Source organism: Ischnura elegans, chromosome 6 (assembly GCF_921293095.1).
Source record: "Ischnura elegans chromosome 6, ioIscEleg1.1, whole genome shotgun sequence".
In the NCBI taxonomy this organism is placed as follows: Eukaryota; Metazoa; Arthropoda; class Insecta; order Odonata; family Coenagrionidae; genus Ischnura; species Ischnura elegans.
Genome location: NC_060251.1, coordinates 113,018,830 through 113,035,997, shown reverse-complemented (window position 1 = coordinate 113,035,997; position 17,168 = coordinate 113,018,830). Strand labels below are relative to the sequence as shown.

The 17,168-nt window shown below is 35.8% G+C and overlaps 1 protein-coding gene across 6 annotated transcripts in view; it reads left to right on the top strand.

Moving 5' to 3' along the window:
* LOC124161510 (intersectin-1) overlaps window positions 1-17,168 on the top strand; it is an 86,413-nt gene that overhangs the window by 49,670 nt on the left and 19,575 nt on the right. For all 6 annotated transcript variants that reach the window (XM_046537854.1, XM_046537850.1, XM_046537853.1 and 3 more), the window contains 3 exons: window positions 16,334-16,443; window positions 16,551-16,657; window positions 16,739-16,811. In XM_046537854.1, the coding sequence (XP_046393810.1) occupies window positions 16,334-16,443; window positions 16,551-16,657; window positions 16,739-16,811 (290 nt within the window). The remainder of the gene's footprint in view (window positions 1-16,333; window positions 16,444-16,550; window positions 16,658-16,738; window positions 16,812-17,168) is intronic.

Below are 17,168 nucleotides of genomic sequence, written 5' to 3'. Positions count from 1 at the left end.
TAATGTGTGTGATATATTTTGCTGTTCCTATGAGATATTTAGGAAATATATCTCATTTGAATGAAATTGTGTTATGAAGTGAGATAATGGCTCCTGGGATACCTCATGCTATGTATAATACTAGACTTTGACTCAATGAAATGCGATAATGGCTTGCACTCATTCATTCTGAACCCTTTCTGATCAAAACCCTGTGCACCATTTGTCCATTCATGCCAATTGGGTAGTTAACATTTTGAGGGATAGGCAATTTTCACCAACTCAACTTATTACATAGTGTTACTGCCATCCTCTCGAGCTTGGTGGCACTGTTTTCCGCTGTGTAGTTTTAGTCCTAGGTCTTGGCATCTCACCGACTTGGAAGCTTTACTATTCGAGAAAAATAATGAAAAAGCAGGAGCAATTTCCACAATTTAAAATTTATTGGTACTACTGGTTTCGCTTTACAGCATCATCAGGTACAAAATATCAAAGTGTGCAACGTCTTAAATGTGAAAGGCAAGATGAGGGTGGTAAGACGGGAAGGTGGAGGAAGGGGAAGAAAGGAAGGGAAGGAAGAAGAAAGGATTTCTTCCCCTTCCTCCGCCTTCCCGTCTTACCACCCCCATCCTGCCTTTCCTATTTAAGACGTTGCACACTTTGATATTTTGTACCTGATCATGCTGTAAAGCGAAACCAGTAGTACCAATAAATTTTAAATTGTGGAAATTGCTCCTGCTTCTTCATTATGTACCGTTTACGCTCCATCTCGCCTGAAACCTCAGATTATATTCGAGAAAAATACTATATCTACCGCATTGCCTTAAGTGCAATCATTATGTTTTTTTTAGCTATAAATCATATCTGCCAGGCCTGATTTCACTATTTTGGTTTGCTGATCATCTGCAGGCAGTCTCTACATCATCTTGAGGCAGGAAGGTTGAACTGACATGACATCTCATGTATTTTTTCCCTGATCCAGACTTAATCCTCGTGTTTTCATGTTCTTCAAAATTTTTCATATGTTAATTAATTATAAAAAATTGTAATTGCCATTTAAAATTGAATCACATGAATTTCATACTCCAGGAGTTATAATCTTTTGATCAAGGTGATTGAAAAATAGTAAACTACCTATTTGAAGTTTTCATGGGTACTTTTGGCTTTCATTTGGCGTGGATATGTCAAATGTGTATCATTTTTTAAAAATGAGGAGTGGTAACCACTTCATGTTTGTGGTCTGCATGTTTAAAAGATATGAACACTAATATTTTCACTAGATATTAATTTAAATTAATAATTAATTTACTAAATTTAAGAAGTACACTCATTTACTGAAGTGTGTACTTCTGTAATCAATGGCTCAGTGCTCTGCAGGCTGCATGAAATTCTTAATATTTGTATAGAATTTCAGCTTGCAATAATATCAGAATGAGAATTGTATTAGCAAAGGAGGCATTCATGAACAGGAAGGAGCTTATGAGATGAGCTCGTTATGTAAGAGTTTAAAGAAAAGGTTAGTGAAGAGTTTGATCTGGAGTGTATCGCTTTGTGGCGCAGAAACGTGGACACTTAGGAAGGAGGACGAGAGAAGACTGGAGGCATTTGAGATGTGGGTATGAAGGAGAATGGAAAAGGTGAAGTGGACGAAGTGGATGAGGAACGACGAAGTGCTAGACATGGTGGGTGAGGAGAGGCAGCTTCTAGATGAGATACGTAGAGGGGATTTGAGGCATTCAAGATGTGGGTGTGGCGAAGAATGGATAAGGTGAAGTGGACGGAGAGGAGGAGGAAGGACAAAGTGTTGGATATGGTGGGTGAGGAGAGGTAGCTTTTAGATGAGATACGGAGGAGACCGAAGGTATGGATGGAGCGAGTACTTCGTGAGGAGGGGTGTTGAAAACTGTGTTGGAGGGTAGAATGTTATGTAAACGAGGGAGAGGAAGGAAAAGAATAGGATTTTTTGATAGAATGATTGGGAGTAGGCCTTATTATGAATTGAAGAGGGAACTGCTTGAAGGAAGGGGAGGCTCCCAGAATACTTCTCAAGTACTCCATGGAAACCGATGTTAATTGGTAAAATACTTTAATGATAATAATAAGAAGCAAAACATGTGAAATTCATTCCCAAATGTTCCTTTAACTTCCTAATATTCTAGTTATGGACATCTCTCTATTTAGGGCAAAATGAATGTTTTAACTTTAATGTAAATGGTATTAAAAAGCTTTTCGGTGGATTTAAAAATACTTCAAGTAAGCTAAATTTTTAAATAATTGCTGTGTTATCATTAAATTTGTTAGAAGTAGTTGATCAAAGATAAGGACTGCAATTTTATTGTTAAAGATTTAAGCTGTTTATGGTTGGAGACTGAAGCTATGAATTTGAAGTATGGTGTAACTGCCTGCATTAAAAAAATTGATGTGTGGCTTGGATGTGCATAATATCCGTTTCAAAATTCTTTCGCCTGAGTTTGGAAATCAATCTCTTGAAGACTGCTCATTCTATTTAAATTCAAAGTGCATCAAATTAGCTTGTTCATTGAAGCATTTACTGATGGCATTTAAAATATTTTGATGTAATAATAGAAAGGTAATTTGTGCTCAGAAACAGAAATTCAGCCCATATTTCCAGTTGATTCGGATACATAACACTTACGGCAATGAAACAACTGCCAAGATTGAGGTATGAACATTTCCTTTCTGTATGTTTTATCTGATGGCTTTTTCAATGGTAATGTGGAGGTTCATGTTATTTTACTCACCAGTGCTTTAGTTATTGTTACTAATGTAAAAATTTGAAACACAGGTTTTAGCTGCAAGATTCATGTGTACTGGAGTCTTTCGGGAGCAGATCACTCTTGGTCAAGCATGACATATTGAAGTGACTTTTGAAAATGGAGGGATTGGTCAATCTTGAAAAAGCGTAATATGCAGATTCTCCCTTAAGCCTGTTTCACACTAATGTAAAAATTTTCTATTTCTGATCCACACGTCATATGGAATTTTCAACTGGAAAAATGCCCTGAAATTCCATTTCTGAGTGCTCGATGAAATTGCTATAAGCAAAAAAAAATAGTTTACATGCCTTCAGTAAATACAGAACTGAAGGAACGTCCGTTTGATGTACCTCATTTTAAAATAGTTAAAAGTGGTCTTTGAAATATTGACCTTCAAGCTCAGGTGACAGAATATTACAATTGATGGTGGTGTATTGTGTCATTATTCAAGGAGTCAACCCAGGTATCATCACTGCATGCATTTTAATGTCTTCAAGTGAGTGGCAATCTCAACTTAAATATACTGTGAACCTCAAGAGTAAGTGTGCTGCTCTGGTGAGCCACCTCTCAGGGCAAATGGTAATCATGTTTAAGCCTCATGAATTTTTCAATTCAGTTCTCTGTGCTTTTGAGAATAGACTTGGCAAAAGAAGCAAGGGATGTATTACGTAACAGAGGATTTTGAGGAGAAGTTATTTGTAGGAAGACACTTGTACTATGTATATGTATGATTGGACACTTTCCTGCCAAATAACCCATGAATTCATGAATTTTTCTTGGGCTCACCAGCGCATTAAAAGATTGAAGTCAGCTGAAATTTTGTGCTCTACTCATTGCCCATTCTAAAGGCCATTTTACACGGGGCACGGAATTGCACAAGTTAGAGCTGCATTAATTTCTAAAATGGCGTGGACTTGCGCGAATGCATGAACGAAATTAGAACAGGGGCTATTTTGCCATCTCACGTCCATGCATTCTCGCATGTGTTCTAGCAATTTACTGCTTTACAGGACGCAATTTTGATTGCGCCTTCGCACCTACGTCAGATTGACTGAATTCTTTCCTTAATCCTATTGGAAGAACTGCTGATTGAGGAGCAATTAATATCTCTAACCTTTCAACTGACGCAGTGATCCTATAAGCCATGCTAAAATATGCTAAGTCCATCAGACTTACACATGTCACCCTTTTTTATTCATATCCTTCACCACAATTCAGTGCTATGCGATTTGTTTTGGTTTTTAGTTCGTCGATGGCCACATTGGTGTACACAGGGGCGTATTTACCAGTATGTCAACTACGCCATGGCATAGGGCGGCACAAGTTTTTATTTCTTCAGTTTTTTCAATATTTTTTTTGAAGCAGTTTCCTTCCAGAATGCGAACATATTGATTCAAAATCCCGCGCGTTTTCTTTTTTAGAAAAAAGTTCCACCATAGGCTGCTAGGAGTGCAAAGTGTGTGTTTATATTAATCATTTTCTTGCCAATGATCATGCTATTCCTTTTTTTTTGGCTAATTCCTGTCGTTAGGCGTGAGGACCTTGTGGACGCATTGAATTTGGTTTGCGTTATTTAAAGAAAAGCTCTGAGTTGTGAAAAGATTTGAATTTTGTGTCTTTGTGAGGGTCTCAAGATTTGTGTGTTTGATTTTGTGAGTATGGCTTATCGATGTGAGAGACTGAGTGGAGCTCAATAAAAGAAGGCACACCAAGCGAAAGAACATGCTCAAGAATAAAGTTCTCGAAAAAATTGTAAAATTAGATTCTTGGGTTCAAAAAAAAGCAATAAAGCTTTCCAGAAAATGCAGATTCCATCATAGAAGTAGTGAACGTAGAAAGGAATGAATCTGTTTGGCAAGAACGGATCAAGGTGACATATCTCCTAGGGGTGGCAGACATCGACTAGTGTAGGGCGGCAATTGGGGTTAATACGCCCCTAGGTGCACAAGTGCATCTGTTGTGTGTATGTACGTTCCAGTTTGCTAGTTTACCCCGAAGGTGTACTTGAGTCTAAATAGTATGCACTAAGGTGGCATACATGGTTTAGAATTTGGCCGCAGAGAGCAGCAGATTTTGATGGCACACTTCAAGTCCTGAGAAATGACAAGGAGGTCGGATTTGGGCAACGACCGCCCAAAAACTATAGCTAGGGCCTTTTTGCCCAATATCAACCATTTCAGCAAAATTTCAAGATTTTAAAGAAGGGTTAATCACCACAACAATGGGGTGCTCTCTTGAAATTAAAAAGGTAATTTTTTCACAAGTTTAGATGAGTAAGTTAAAGTTATTAACGTATGCAAAATATGACTTCCTAATTCTCAGTCTTCTTGTTGCTAGAGGCTTCAAAGTTCGCAAAAATTACTAAATTCTTTCGCGCTACAAAAACACCCTGTGACGTCAGAATGCGAGTAAGCAGACTCGTTCCATGGCAATAACAAAACAGTAACGACGATAACAAACATCTACGACGATACTGATTCATAATGTGAAGGATGTGTAAAAACAGATGAGAATGGTTTAAAAGTTTTTACGGTACTTGTATTGTGCAATGGTTGACTCCGACTTCGTAAAGACGTATTCTGGGAACATTCTGAAGGTAGATTAATTCTTGGCTGCTAATTTCTTCTCCAGTAATGAAGATTTCTTGGCGTGGAGCTGAGAAGCCGCAAAATTGAAACGTAGCATAAATCAATAATCTCGATCGCTAGTAATCTAAAGCTTGGTTTGTCTCTCATTTAACTAATGTCATTTGCTCATTGCTTTTAATGTGTACTTGGTGCAATATTGGAATATGTGAAGTTAATGTTTTGGAGAAATACAACGGATCATATTTTACACCGATTTACTAAGCATTCATAAGGTCTGGAAGAGAGACATAAGGTGTTTCAGCAGTTTTTTAGGTTCAAGTGTTAATAAATTTGAGCATTTGCACTGTTGGGGCTAAGGTGACACCAGAACATTAAGTGAGAACAATAACCTCACACTGTGGAAATTGCAGTGGATGAGGAGGCTGAAAAAGTAGTAAACTGTATTTGTCAAGATTGTGCTGGATCTTCCAGTATTCATACATTCTTTAAACCTGTCATTTGTTCAGGATAAATATTTCACATGACTGATGATGGAATTAGCATATAAAAAAATGAATTGTATAGAGAGATACATAGGTTTTTCTAAAACTGGGACTAATAGTCTACTGGCACCACGTAAACCTATTGTTTACTGGACTCTGACGTCACGCTCAGCCAACATGGCGATGGGTCCTTTTTGTGCATGGAAGATTAATACTCAATTTTCAAATTGAAATTTTATGAATAATACGCAGGTTAGAGAAGAACTGCTCTCACTGTAATTTTCAGCGCGAAGGATATTTTTTTATCATCCATTTTCAGTGGAATCTCACACTGTAGAAATTGCAGTGGATGAGGAGGCTGAAAAAGTAGTAAACGGTATTTGTCAAGATTGTGCTGGATCTTCCAGTATTCATACATTCTTTAAACCTGTCATTTCTTCAGGATAAATATTTCACATGACTGATGATGACCAATCCTGTCCCTCCTAATACCAATTTTCATCGGTCACTTCAATTTGTGCCAGTACCCTTGAGAATGGGTGATGAGTCACAGCACAAAATGACAATTTTTAACCTGGTGGCAAGCCCATGAAAAATTCATAAACTAGTTTTTTAGTTGCCTTCATACTTAAAGGTCTGGTTTGAATTGGAATAAATGCTCAATTCTATTTTAGCCGATGTATTAATAGCATAAAGAGCACTAGTGATAATAATTTGCCCGTGTGGTCAAATTGAAATATTTGCCAGGCTGTTTGTCGTTTAGTTTGTTGCAGAATGGCAAACATGGCCCCACTCATGCTGGGATTTCTTTTGTTAATTTTAGGATCTGTTTGTACATCGCTCATGCTGTCTGCTACTTCTCTACCGAAAGGGGTCCCATTTGATTAAGACGAATGCTGCTGCCCTCTTCTCACGCATCTGGGAAACGCACTTATCTCTTGAAATGTCCTGCTGCGGCACATTATGGCATAATTATCCAAATTGTTCATAAGTTAGCAAGAAAGAGGTTTTTTCTAGTATTTGCCACGTATGACTGAATTGTAAAATTTGGGAGCAACAGATGTAATCTCAGACTAAAAGGCTGTTTAGATATTTAAGTTTAGGATATTTGTTGAAATTGACAGGTCAAATGAAATGTTTTTTATCAAAGCAATGTATATATACATAATTAATTTATTTTGTTATTTATACAGTTCAAGTAGGCAAGAAAATACATCCTCCATTCAAAGCTATGGATCACTTTATTCATCAAAGTGTAGATGTTTATGTAGGTGTCACAAGTAAATACCTAATCTGTGTAGGAATGAAATCTGTATTGCCCATCAATCATAGAACTGTTATTGTAAATTAATGTTATCCCTCACAAAGTTTCCAAGAGTAATGTGCTTTTTTTACTTTTTTGTTGCTTCATTCGCTTTCTTTTTTGATATTTTGCAAAGGATGGAATTGATGGATTGCATCTAATTTGCGTTCATCATTCAAAATCCTGCATGAGAAGTTTATTAAGCAGCATGGTAGTGGGACCAGTAATAGACACCATGAGCATGTACTCTTATTTTATAAGTTTTAATTTTTATACATAAATTTACCCAAATGTTTGCCTTACAAAAATATATATTCAACATTTTGTTTTATTTTTTATAAAAATTGTAATGAGGATTTTTTTACTCCTTCCTTATACACATTTTCTTTCCGCCACTACCATGTTGACTTTAAGACACCAGTGTCTCATTTAAAACGTCTGCTTTGGATTGCCTCGTAACTTATTGCTTGTAACAATCCTAATTTGCCTCACCTAGCCATTTCCTGTTTTTAGCTAGAACATGAACACCTAATATTGTTTTAGATCTGATGATAGTTGTTAAGCAAGGTTTAAACTTTTGTTATCGATCCATGAATGCTTATTCATGTGAGGTATATTAATTGTTATTCATTTTTATTGTGTTTTTTTAAGTGCAGTTAATATTAATTCTGCCTACATTTTTTCACACCTTGGTGCTATAATTATTTTAATTAATAGAGAAATCTCATATTAAGTACTCAACCACAAGCCATAATTTTTTTCCTTTGCCACAGATGTGCTAGATCTTTATGCCGCTAAGTTGAGTGGAAGATATTGATATTATGTTGAGTCATAGTTGACAAGTGTTCACCATGGGGCCTGGGCAGATACCAGTTTTCCCAATGCTATCACCAATACTGTTTTATCAGTATCTGGTACTAGTAGTTTCTAATATTGATAGGTAAAGGACTTAAAGTTTCTCGTGCTAATAAAGTGTTCATACTCTAGTGGGCTAAGTTGGAAGGTCTTAAGCCTGAAATATTGTCATTTATAATGGCAGTAGTATTTAATACTCATTTATTATACATATTTGTATTCATCTCTGTCTGTGGAAGCTTCTTCCTCTTAGCCTGGTGCTTAGCATGTATATAATATCAAAAGTTTTTTATATGAGTAGCTGGTTTTATTTAGTAGATTCAAAGAAAGCAAATACTCTACTGCATTGCAATCATAATGAGCTTCAGGCTGAGAGTAATTTTACTCACGAAACATTGTTCCGGTTGGCTTGTAGAAATTTTCTGGATAAGTGCTTGCTTATGTTTTTAGGCTTGAAAACCGTTGAAGTGTTGGGAAAAAAGGTATCTAACTGATACCGTTGATTGGTGTTGGCCCAAGCCTACTGGTTTCCTAATCACTGCAGGAAGTACTCACGATTTCTGAAGTGTATCTTATGGCTGTAGCTTGGTTAACAATTTGTTTACTGAGATTATTCAGATGATGTTTTCAATTATTTTGATATGCTGAAGTTGTGAAGAGGTATGGAAAAAGTAATATCCTGAAAGGTTTTTATAACCAGTCGGAGGAAAACCTGGCAATAATGCGTCATGGTATTAATCAATCATGAAATTTTATTGAACCTAGTAAATATGTAAATGTATATCTTTCCAAAGTACTCTCTTTAATCAAAATTGTTATTAATCTTGAAACAACTTTATGGATGTTGATGTTAATTGTCCTTGCTATGTGAAAGGTATTTTGTTATCAAGGATATTGAAAGTCTGTTATATTATTTATCCTATGAATTGCAATGTATAGCCTCTAAAATTAGTTGATATTTATTTGTGTTAAATGATATTTTTGGTCCAATAATACTCTATAATGTTAGAGGCATTTACATAGATGAATGATACTGGTAATTTAAGCTTGTGAATGTAATTGTTAAACTTGTAGTATATCTGGTTACCATTCCTGTACGATACAAGAAAGGTGGATGATGATTGGAATTAAAATCTGTTCCAGGAAATAAGATTTTTCTATTTCCAAATATTTATAACAATATGACTGAGGGATTGACGCCTCATCAATCATGGTCTAAAATTCCTCCAATTGAAGTATTGCCCCTAAAAGTAATTTTGTGTAAAAGTCATTGGTCTACGTGGATGTGTGTGTAATACACATATGTAAATGGATAATATGGTTAATATGCATAGAATTAGAAGAAGGGAAGTATGATAGCTAAGTTGACTTTTTGAAAATAAATTGTTGAATTTATCCTATCTGGTCGTCATTTTTGTGTAATATGCGTTCATGGATTGCCAACTTGTTATTTTTTTTTACTTTTCAGTCAACTCTTGCAAATATGGTCTCCAGTTCCATGAAATTTGCTGATTATCTTGTGCTCTTTTCTCCTCATCTAATGGTTTGAAAAATGCATAAAAAATCTCAGGGGATAAATCATATGCTTTGATTGGAATTTGATCTTGGATCTCCCAAATTTGGGCCACTTGCCCTAACGTGATCTGTCGCAAATTTGGCACTTCTGGGTGTAAATCCCAGTCAAGGCAAATGATTTCTCCCCTGTGGAATTCTTGCACTTTGGGGTGACTTGTTAAAGTACACCACTGGCTTGTTCGCACTGTCACTGTCACTGAACAGTGATTTGAAAAATACTTATCTGCTGTTTCATCACATTGGCATTAAATTGATTCTCTAAAGGTTTGATGCATCTTAAATGAAGCTTGTGCTGAACTATGCCTAAATCCTCTTTCAGTGAATACAATTGTATTATATGAAATGTATTTCATCCTCTCAAGCTGAGTGATAGTGCAGTGGAACCTTTATTAGGCCCGTAGTCTTAGTCGACCCTGTAGGACCAACCGACCCTGGATACGTCATCAGCCCGTACATAAAGCGATCTCACCCTACATACGCCGCATCAAGCCCTACATATGGCCGTTTTTGGAACTAAACTGGGCCTACTTGATGTAGGGTACCTGAACCAGCCCTCCACCCTACAAAAACATGGCGGCCAAATTTCGTCCGCTGATCACTTCGATTAAAGAATCTATGTTACAATGGATATTAAGGGAGGCAAGCTTACACAAACCATTTTAAAATGTACAGTAACACAGCGGAAAGGTAATAGTACTACCACATTATTCCTATCAAGTTAAATAAATAATAAAATTGGCTGAAGTATAATAAGTACAATACAGTGGTATACATCACCTTGTTTCTGTGGATGTTTATTAATATTTTTCACGTTTGGCACTTGGTACGCTTTTTAGAAACCAATACTTCGTTTACTTATAATCATTGAAAAGGTATTTTCATGCCGCTATTCGCCACATAATAAATTTAACAATGGAAGGTGAAAGCGAATGACGAACCTTGATGATGTAACGTAAATTCTCACATCAATGATCATATTTGCCCCATACTTATCACTATCTTGTACATACCACTTTTGAAGTAATTTAAAGACAATATGATTCTACTTTTGGCTCGATATGAGAGTATTTGTAGCGATAATTAATTTACCGACACGACCTGGTGGATGACACCGATTGTTTATTTACCTTGAGCCGTTGCCCTAACAATACGCCCGAAAATTATCAGATGTCTTTTCTTAGTTTCATAGTTAGGTCTCATTAAGCAACTAGAGTGGAAAAATGGCACTGGGCCATCATCTACGTCATCTCAGAGAACTTGATGACGTAATTACCCCCCCCACCATTTATGTAGGGTCGACTGAGAAACGCATGTAGGGGCCTCTTGTTATGTAGGGACGGATATGTAGGGTTGTCTAAGAATACATGCCTTAGAATTGAGCCAAGGGGAAATCAGGGAATATTGTCTATGGCATCAGAGCCCGAAACATTTGTAGAAATCTTGACTCACAAACCAAAGTAAGGATTTTCTGTTCCTTTCAACCAAATTTTTTGGGTCCCCCCTCCATTAGGACAAGTAATCAAAAGTTAAAGTTAATAAAAATTGCCCTCTCCACCCCTCCCCCAATGAGACTTGGTCCAGGATCTGCATCTAATTCTGTTAACCTGAGTATTGTATGGACAAATAAAATAAAAAACGTACTGAAAAAAAAATTGTTCAAATTTCACTTGCGTATGATTTCTTGATGCCCCAGGTTTATATTTTGCTGCCAAAGGCTGAAATCTTAGATACCAATTAATCAGTTACAAGTGAAAGTAGTATTTATTATTTCCGGCAACGAGAAATTTCACCCAATTTCACCCTGAGACATTAAGTTTTGTGAAAAACCTTCAGATCAAAAGACTTGCCAAAGTTTTAGGGAAGTGTTGGCTAAATCACTTAAATATTGACCTCCTGCTTCCATGATCATAAATTGTGGTGTATGGGCACGGCACTAAAAAACTAATGTGTTGTCTTAAGCCACTTAAAACTAACTGCAGAAGAAGACATATATGGCAGGTTGATTGATTGACCATGGTATCAACTTGACTTGATGGCTGATGCATGGCAAATGCTAAAGCCTTTTGATTTTTTCCTTGTGGAATTTTCATCTTTCAATGGACACTCAAAAGGGTGAGGGAAATGATATTTCTTCTCCTGAATTTTCACAAGTAAAACCTGTCTCCTTTTTATGTGATCAGGTTTCACAAAGTGGAACTTTAAGATGTGACTGTAAGTTGGAGGTATAAATTTAGGCAGGCTGTACTCTATTAATGAATTTTCTGTGTCATTGGAAAATCTCATTTGATGCAAAGACTACGACTACTAAGACTACTAAGATTGAATCACTTGAGAAAAACTTCCTTGTGATTGATATGGAAGAGAACATTTCCGAGTGATAATGAAGGAAGTTATGACATGAGTGATCTATTACCTCAATTCTTAACCCTATGAGTGAGTCACATTATTACTATAAATTTTATTTTAATGTATGTTATATGCATGGTGTAATTACTAGTAGATATTTTAATCTAGAGAAGTGTTTTTGATTGGTAAATGTGTTTTAATTCATCAAATATTTTTGGAGTGGATTATTGTTGTGATGTTTCTGCGTGTGTCATTATTGATGGTGTTCATGCATTATTTGATGGGAGACTTTTATGTATCGCATTGAGTTAGGTGTTGTGTGTGTAGATATCTTATTTTGAAAAGATTGCAATGCAGGGAGCTGTTTTTTTCTGCTGCATGGCAAAATGTTTCCTCTTGATTAGGTACTTCTCTAAATACCTGTGAAGAGGTACCCAAAAGTATGCTGACTTAACTTATTTAACATATGTTTTGCATAAAAATCTCTTAGACCGCTTCCGGGTCATAAGCTGGAATGCTGCCATCATTTTTACCACCAACCTGGCCATCATCTTCAAGGCTAATAGGGTAGTTTCCTTCATCAAAGAAAACGAAAGGCATTGATTGCGATTCGTTACCCACCATTAGTGTATTCATAATATACAAATTTTTGGTTTTAGAAATACCGGTTTAGACAAATGGCAATGGTCAATTTTAACCTCATTTAAAAAAGGCCTGATTGGCGCCCATGCGATGCCACTCCACATGACGTCACAGGGACCTAGTTTCTATACGAGTAGATAGGAGTTTTACATCGTCTGAGATTACCAATGCATGCATGAGTCACAGAGCCGAGGGAAACATTTCTTAAGAATCACCTATTAAAATTTCCTATGATCAGAAATTGCCTTGATTTGATAGGTTATTAACAATCGTTGTTTAAGCCAAGCCCTACCTGCTGGCAGCCTACATCGCAGCGGTGCACACTTCCTCGCCCCAAGGTCAACTCACACGGCGACAGCTTGAACCGGAAATACGTCACACGAGCTTTCCCCAGCATTCATACTTAGCCATCGCGTTTTTGCACACTTGAAAATTTTCACTTTTCATTTAATCGCGAAAAATAGATATCGTGATTTAAAAATCTAAAAGCGTGAAATATGTACTCCAGGAGTAATAATCTTTCGATTTAGGCAATAAAAAAATAATAGGAAACCACCCTATTGGATAACATGACAGATATCCCTGAGGAATTGATTGATGATTGAGGAGTTAGATGGAAGATAGTACTTTCTAGTCTCAATCTCACCCAATGAAGACAAATTGTGTATTATTATTGCATATTATTATTATTATATCTCTGATGGTGATGGCCAGGTCAGATGTCAAAATTTCGGCAGCATTTCAGTTCTTGACCCAGTGGAGGTATCTTGAGCTTTTCATGCCTTCTATTCTCTATGAAAGCACCCAATTCATCTTCAGATAGCAGTTGTGTTTATTGTTCTTCTGGTTGTGTGACAGAGAGCTTGTCATTTACCTAAAATAAAAGCATTGGTAGTACATAAAAGTAAACTTAAGTAATGTACAGTAATGTTATGGAAACAGATAAACATTGGATACGTTAGACTTGACATGAATAACATGGAATTAGTGCTAAAAAATCACTCAAAGATAATTATCATTGCACTGATTTATGCTAGTCTGCTAGTACTGTGTAACATAGTCCATTTTTGAAAATGGCCAGGGAAGTAATTTAATTTCAGGGAAGTAGGGAGATGATTAAATATTTTTGAGACTTGATGCAAAGGGCTAAGCCTATTATATGTATTCTATATTGTAGCCAAAAACATGAATAGTATATCTACATGAATTGCCATAAGGAAAAATTCCCCTGGACCGGGAATCAAACCACGGACTTTAGGCTTTCTGGGCCACTATGCTATCCAGGATCCTGATCTCCCATGGTAATTTTACTGAGGCTTATGGTACTAGATGTTAGGCCCTTGTGGTCCATCAAGGATGGCAACTCAAGGGAGAAAAGACTTCAACTCCATTGCCGTTCAAGTGGCAGAGTTTGAAATATTATACATAACACTATGCACAGCTTTAGCGCTGGTTTGAGGCTCTCCACTGGTTGTGGCTTTGCAATTTACTTTTCTTTAAGAGTCTATGAACAGTTGCTATGGAATAGTATCTGTGACTAGTTTCTGAGACTCTTTATCATCTTCAGTGGAGACATTATTGAGATAAATCTCCGAGACTTGAGTCTCTGAGATCTCTTGGAAGCTGAGAATAGTCTCTGATGGACACAGTCTTGAGATTGATCTTGATTTTAAGTCAACAGTGGGCACATGATGGACAAGTGGAAGACTAGGGTGGTATGGAAGACATTAATACAGCTACTCGTTTAGGAGTAAAAAAATGTTTGCTCTTTTGCATTGATATGCAATACTAAATATTGAATGATAAGATGATATCTGGTGCTAAAACATCTTCAAAATTCACCTAAATTTCCCTGGAAAGATGGTCATAAGCTTTATTTTTACCTTTAAGACTGTATCACAATGCAATGTTTGTACCTGTTGTTCTTTTGTGTGTAATGGCATGGTGATATTGTATTATCCTTTTGGTGGAGACTTTGAACTTCCCAGTTTTCCTGAAGCTGTTTTAGACAAGGCATTTCACTTGAAATTTATGTGCATAATCTTAGGTTCAGTGAAAATTTAATAGTTTGTAGTCACCAGTTTCGACTGAGAAAACATGAGTAGGAGTCAGCAGGTAGCTCCTGTGTTTATTTTCTCAGACTTCATACTCTTACTGCATACATCATTGAACACATTCAACTGTCTTGTGTAAAGCAGCCTTTCAGATTTTATCTTTAAGTGTATTTCCGTACCCCTTGTGTGAGGCTTTTTTGTTGGTAGTTTTGTTCCTCCAGATCCATTGTTGATGAGTCATTAGCAGTTTTCTGGAGTCAGCTATTCCAAAAATTTTTCATATGATTACGTTTCAATGATATGTGCTGACAATTGAACAACTTTTTCTGTTGCAGAGCAATTCTGATGAACTTTTTAGAAAGTTCTTGCATTAACCCTCTGACTGGTTTTTGCAAAGTTTTCTAGGGAATCATATCATCTCACATGAAATCGCACATCTCAAAATTGTCATAGGTGTGGTAGTTTTAATTTTGATTTATTATTTGAATGGATTGAATGTTTGAGCGCTCTCTCTTTGCTTGGCTGGTGTGTCCATTATTCTTTCTTTTTGGATGAGACGTACATATCATATTTCTATTGTATAATTATATTTGGCACTTTTTTTTTATCATGTGGGGAAAACATTGTCCAGTAGGTGCAGAACTTCTCTGGAATCCAAATAAGGAAGATAATTTTTTCTCATATTTAATATAAAAAGGATACAGTCAGAGATGTTAACAGTTTTTTTCAGTTGCAGGCTCTTTTCTCCATTTATCATTTACTGTAAAAATTTTATTTGCTTTCAAAATTATTCTTTAACATGTTAGTTCATGGCATTATACATATTTACTGAATTGCTCGTAAGAAAATTACAGTCATAGTTATGTACTTAGTTTTTCTGCATGAGAGAAGTTATTAGCACAACTCCATTTTCATTGAGGATTTACATAATCAGGTTGATGATGTGGATGTCAATCCCTGACAAAAACAGAGTGGTGTAATAAATCATTTATATGGAACAACTATGCACGTATGTTTCATTTTTTATTATTTCCATATGAAGTATGTGTTCTAATTCTTTTGGTTGCAATATTATTGCTCAAGTAACCAAATTATTAATAATTGAATATAGTAATTGAAAAAAGTGTTACTCATTCTCTCAGCATTGGTGGACTGTTCCCAGAATTTTTGCAAAATATGCACACAGTTAACGCAAACGTAAATATGTTTTTTTTTAATTTTTAAGTGGAAAATCGTATCAATCACCCTAGGAAAACTGCTCATGACATCCTTATCGTTTACTTCATTTCCACAATCCCATGCTGTGGTTGTTGTTCCGTATGCTTAGCATTTTGAGTTCAGTTTCTGCAATGAAGAAAATAATGTATGTGTAATAATAACTTTCCATTTATATTTTTAAGTATGTTTGTATATCACTGAAAAAATTCTTCCCCAATAAATACTTTGATTTCCTTATTTTTCTTTTGCATAAAAATTTCAAATCAAGCGGTACAACTTAATTGTTTAGAATGTGTGTACGTTGGCTTGAAGAGTCTATACATATTATTTGTAAATTGAATTTATGAAGTATTTTTCTGATGTCTTTAGTTTTTTTGTTTTCCATATCTATCATTAAAGTGAATGTATCCTGGCTCATATAATAAAATTGCTGTTCTTTGAATAAATGTGAAAAATATTGTTCTGCAAAACTTAAATTTTTTTCTCGATTCACTTTACATAATTATGCCTGCAGTTCAGCAACCGTTTAAATTGACACCAGCAGAAAAAAAGCGGCAAGGATATATTTATGAATTGATCAACACAGAGCAAGCATATATAGATGATATGTCTGTAGTTCATGATGTAAGTCACCTATCCATCTTCCATCATATCATGTAGATGTGTTCTCATTATTTTTTTCCTATTTCCAATGTTCAATAAATAATCACGTGATTGTCTTTCATTCACAGGCATTTGAAAAACCTCTTCTAGAGAGTGGAATTATTACCCATGAAGAAGTGCAAAAAATATTTGTTAATTGGAGGGATATAATTGTTTGCAATTATACATTTCTTCGGCAAGTATTTCATTAATCTAAGTTTACCATCCAGTGAAAGTTGTGGCAATTTTTAATTGTATTTATCATTTGTAATTGTAGGGCATTGAGGGTGAGGAGGGAAATGAGTGCCAATGGTGTAATCAGAATGATCGGGGATATACTCTGTGAGAATGTGAGTATGCCATGAACAATTTTTATGTGTACCTCAGAAGCGTTGCTTTTAATTTTATTCAAAAAGATGTTACTGGTGACATCTTTTTTGCATTGATATTGATAACATATTTTTATCACCAAAGGGAATTGTGTGGACTATGAGGTTCTGAGATGACATTCTGTTTCTCTCTGAAAGATATCTGTTCTTAGCTGCCCAATCAATATATGCCTAGCAACGTAGCCTCAATTGGCTCCCACCCTAATTTTACTATTATATTTACTATTTTAGTGGTACCCAAATTTTTTAGTTACCACTAAAATAGCAAAAAGAAATTATTTTGCCATGTATTTCTGAAAACTGCTTTGGTATGCTGCA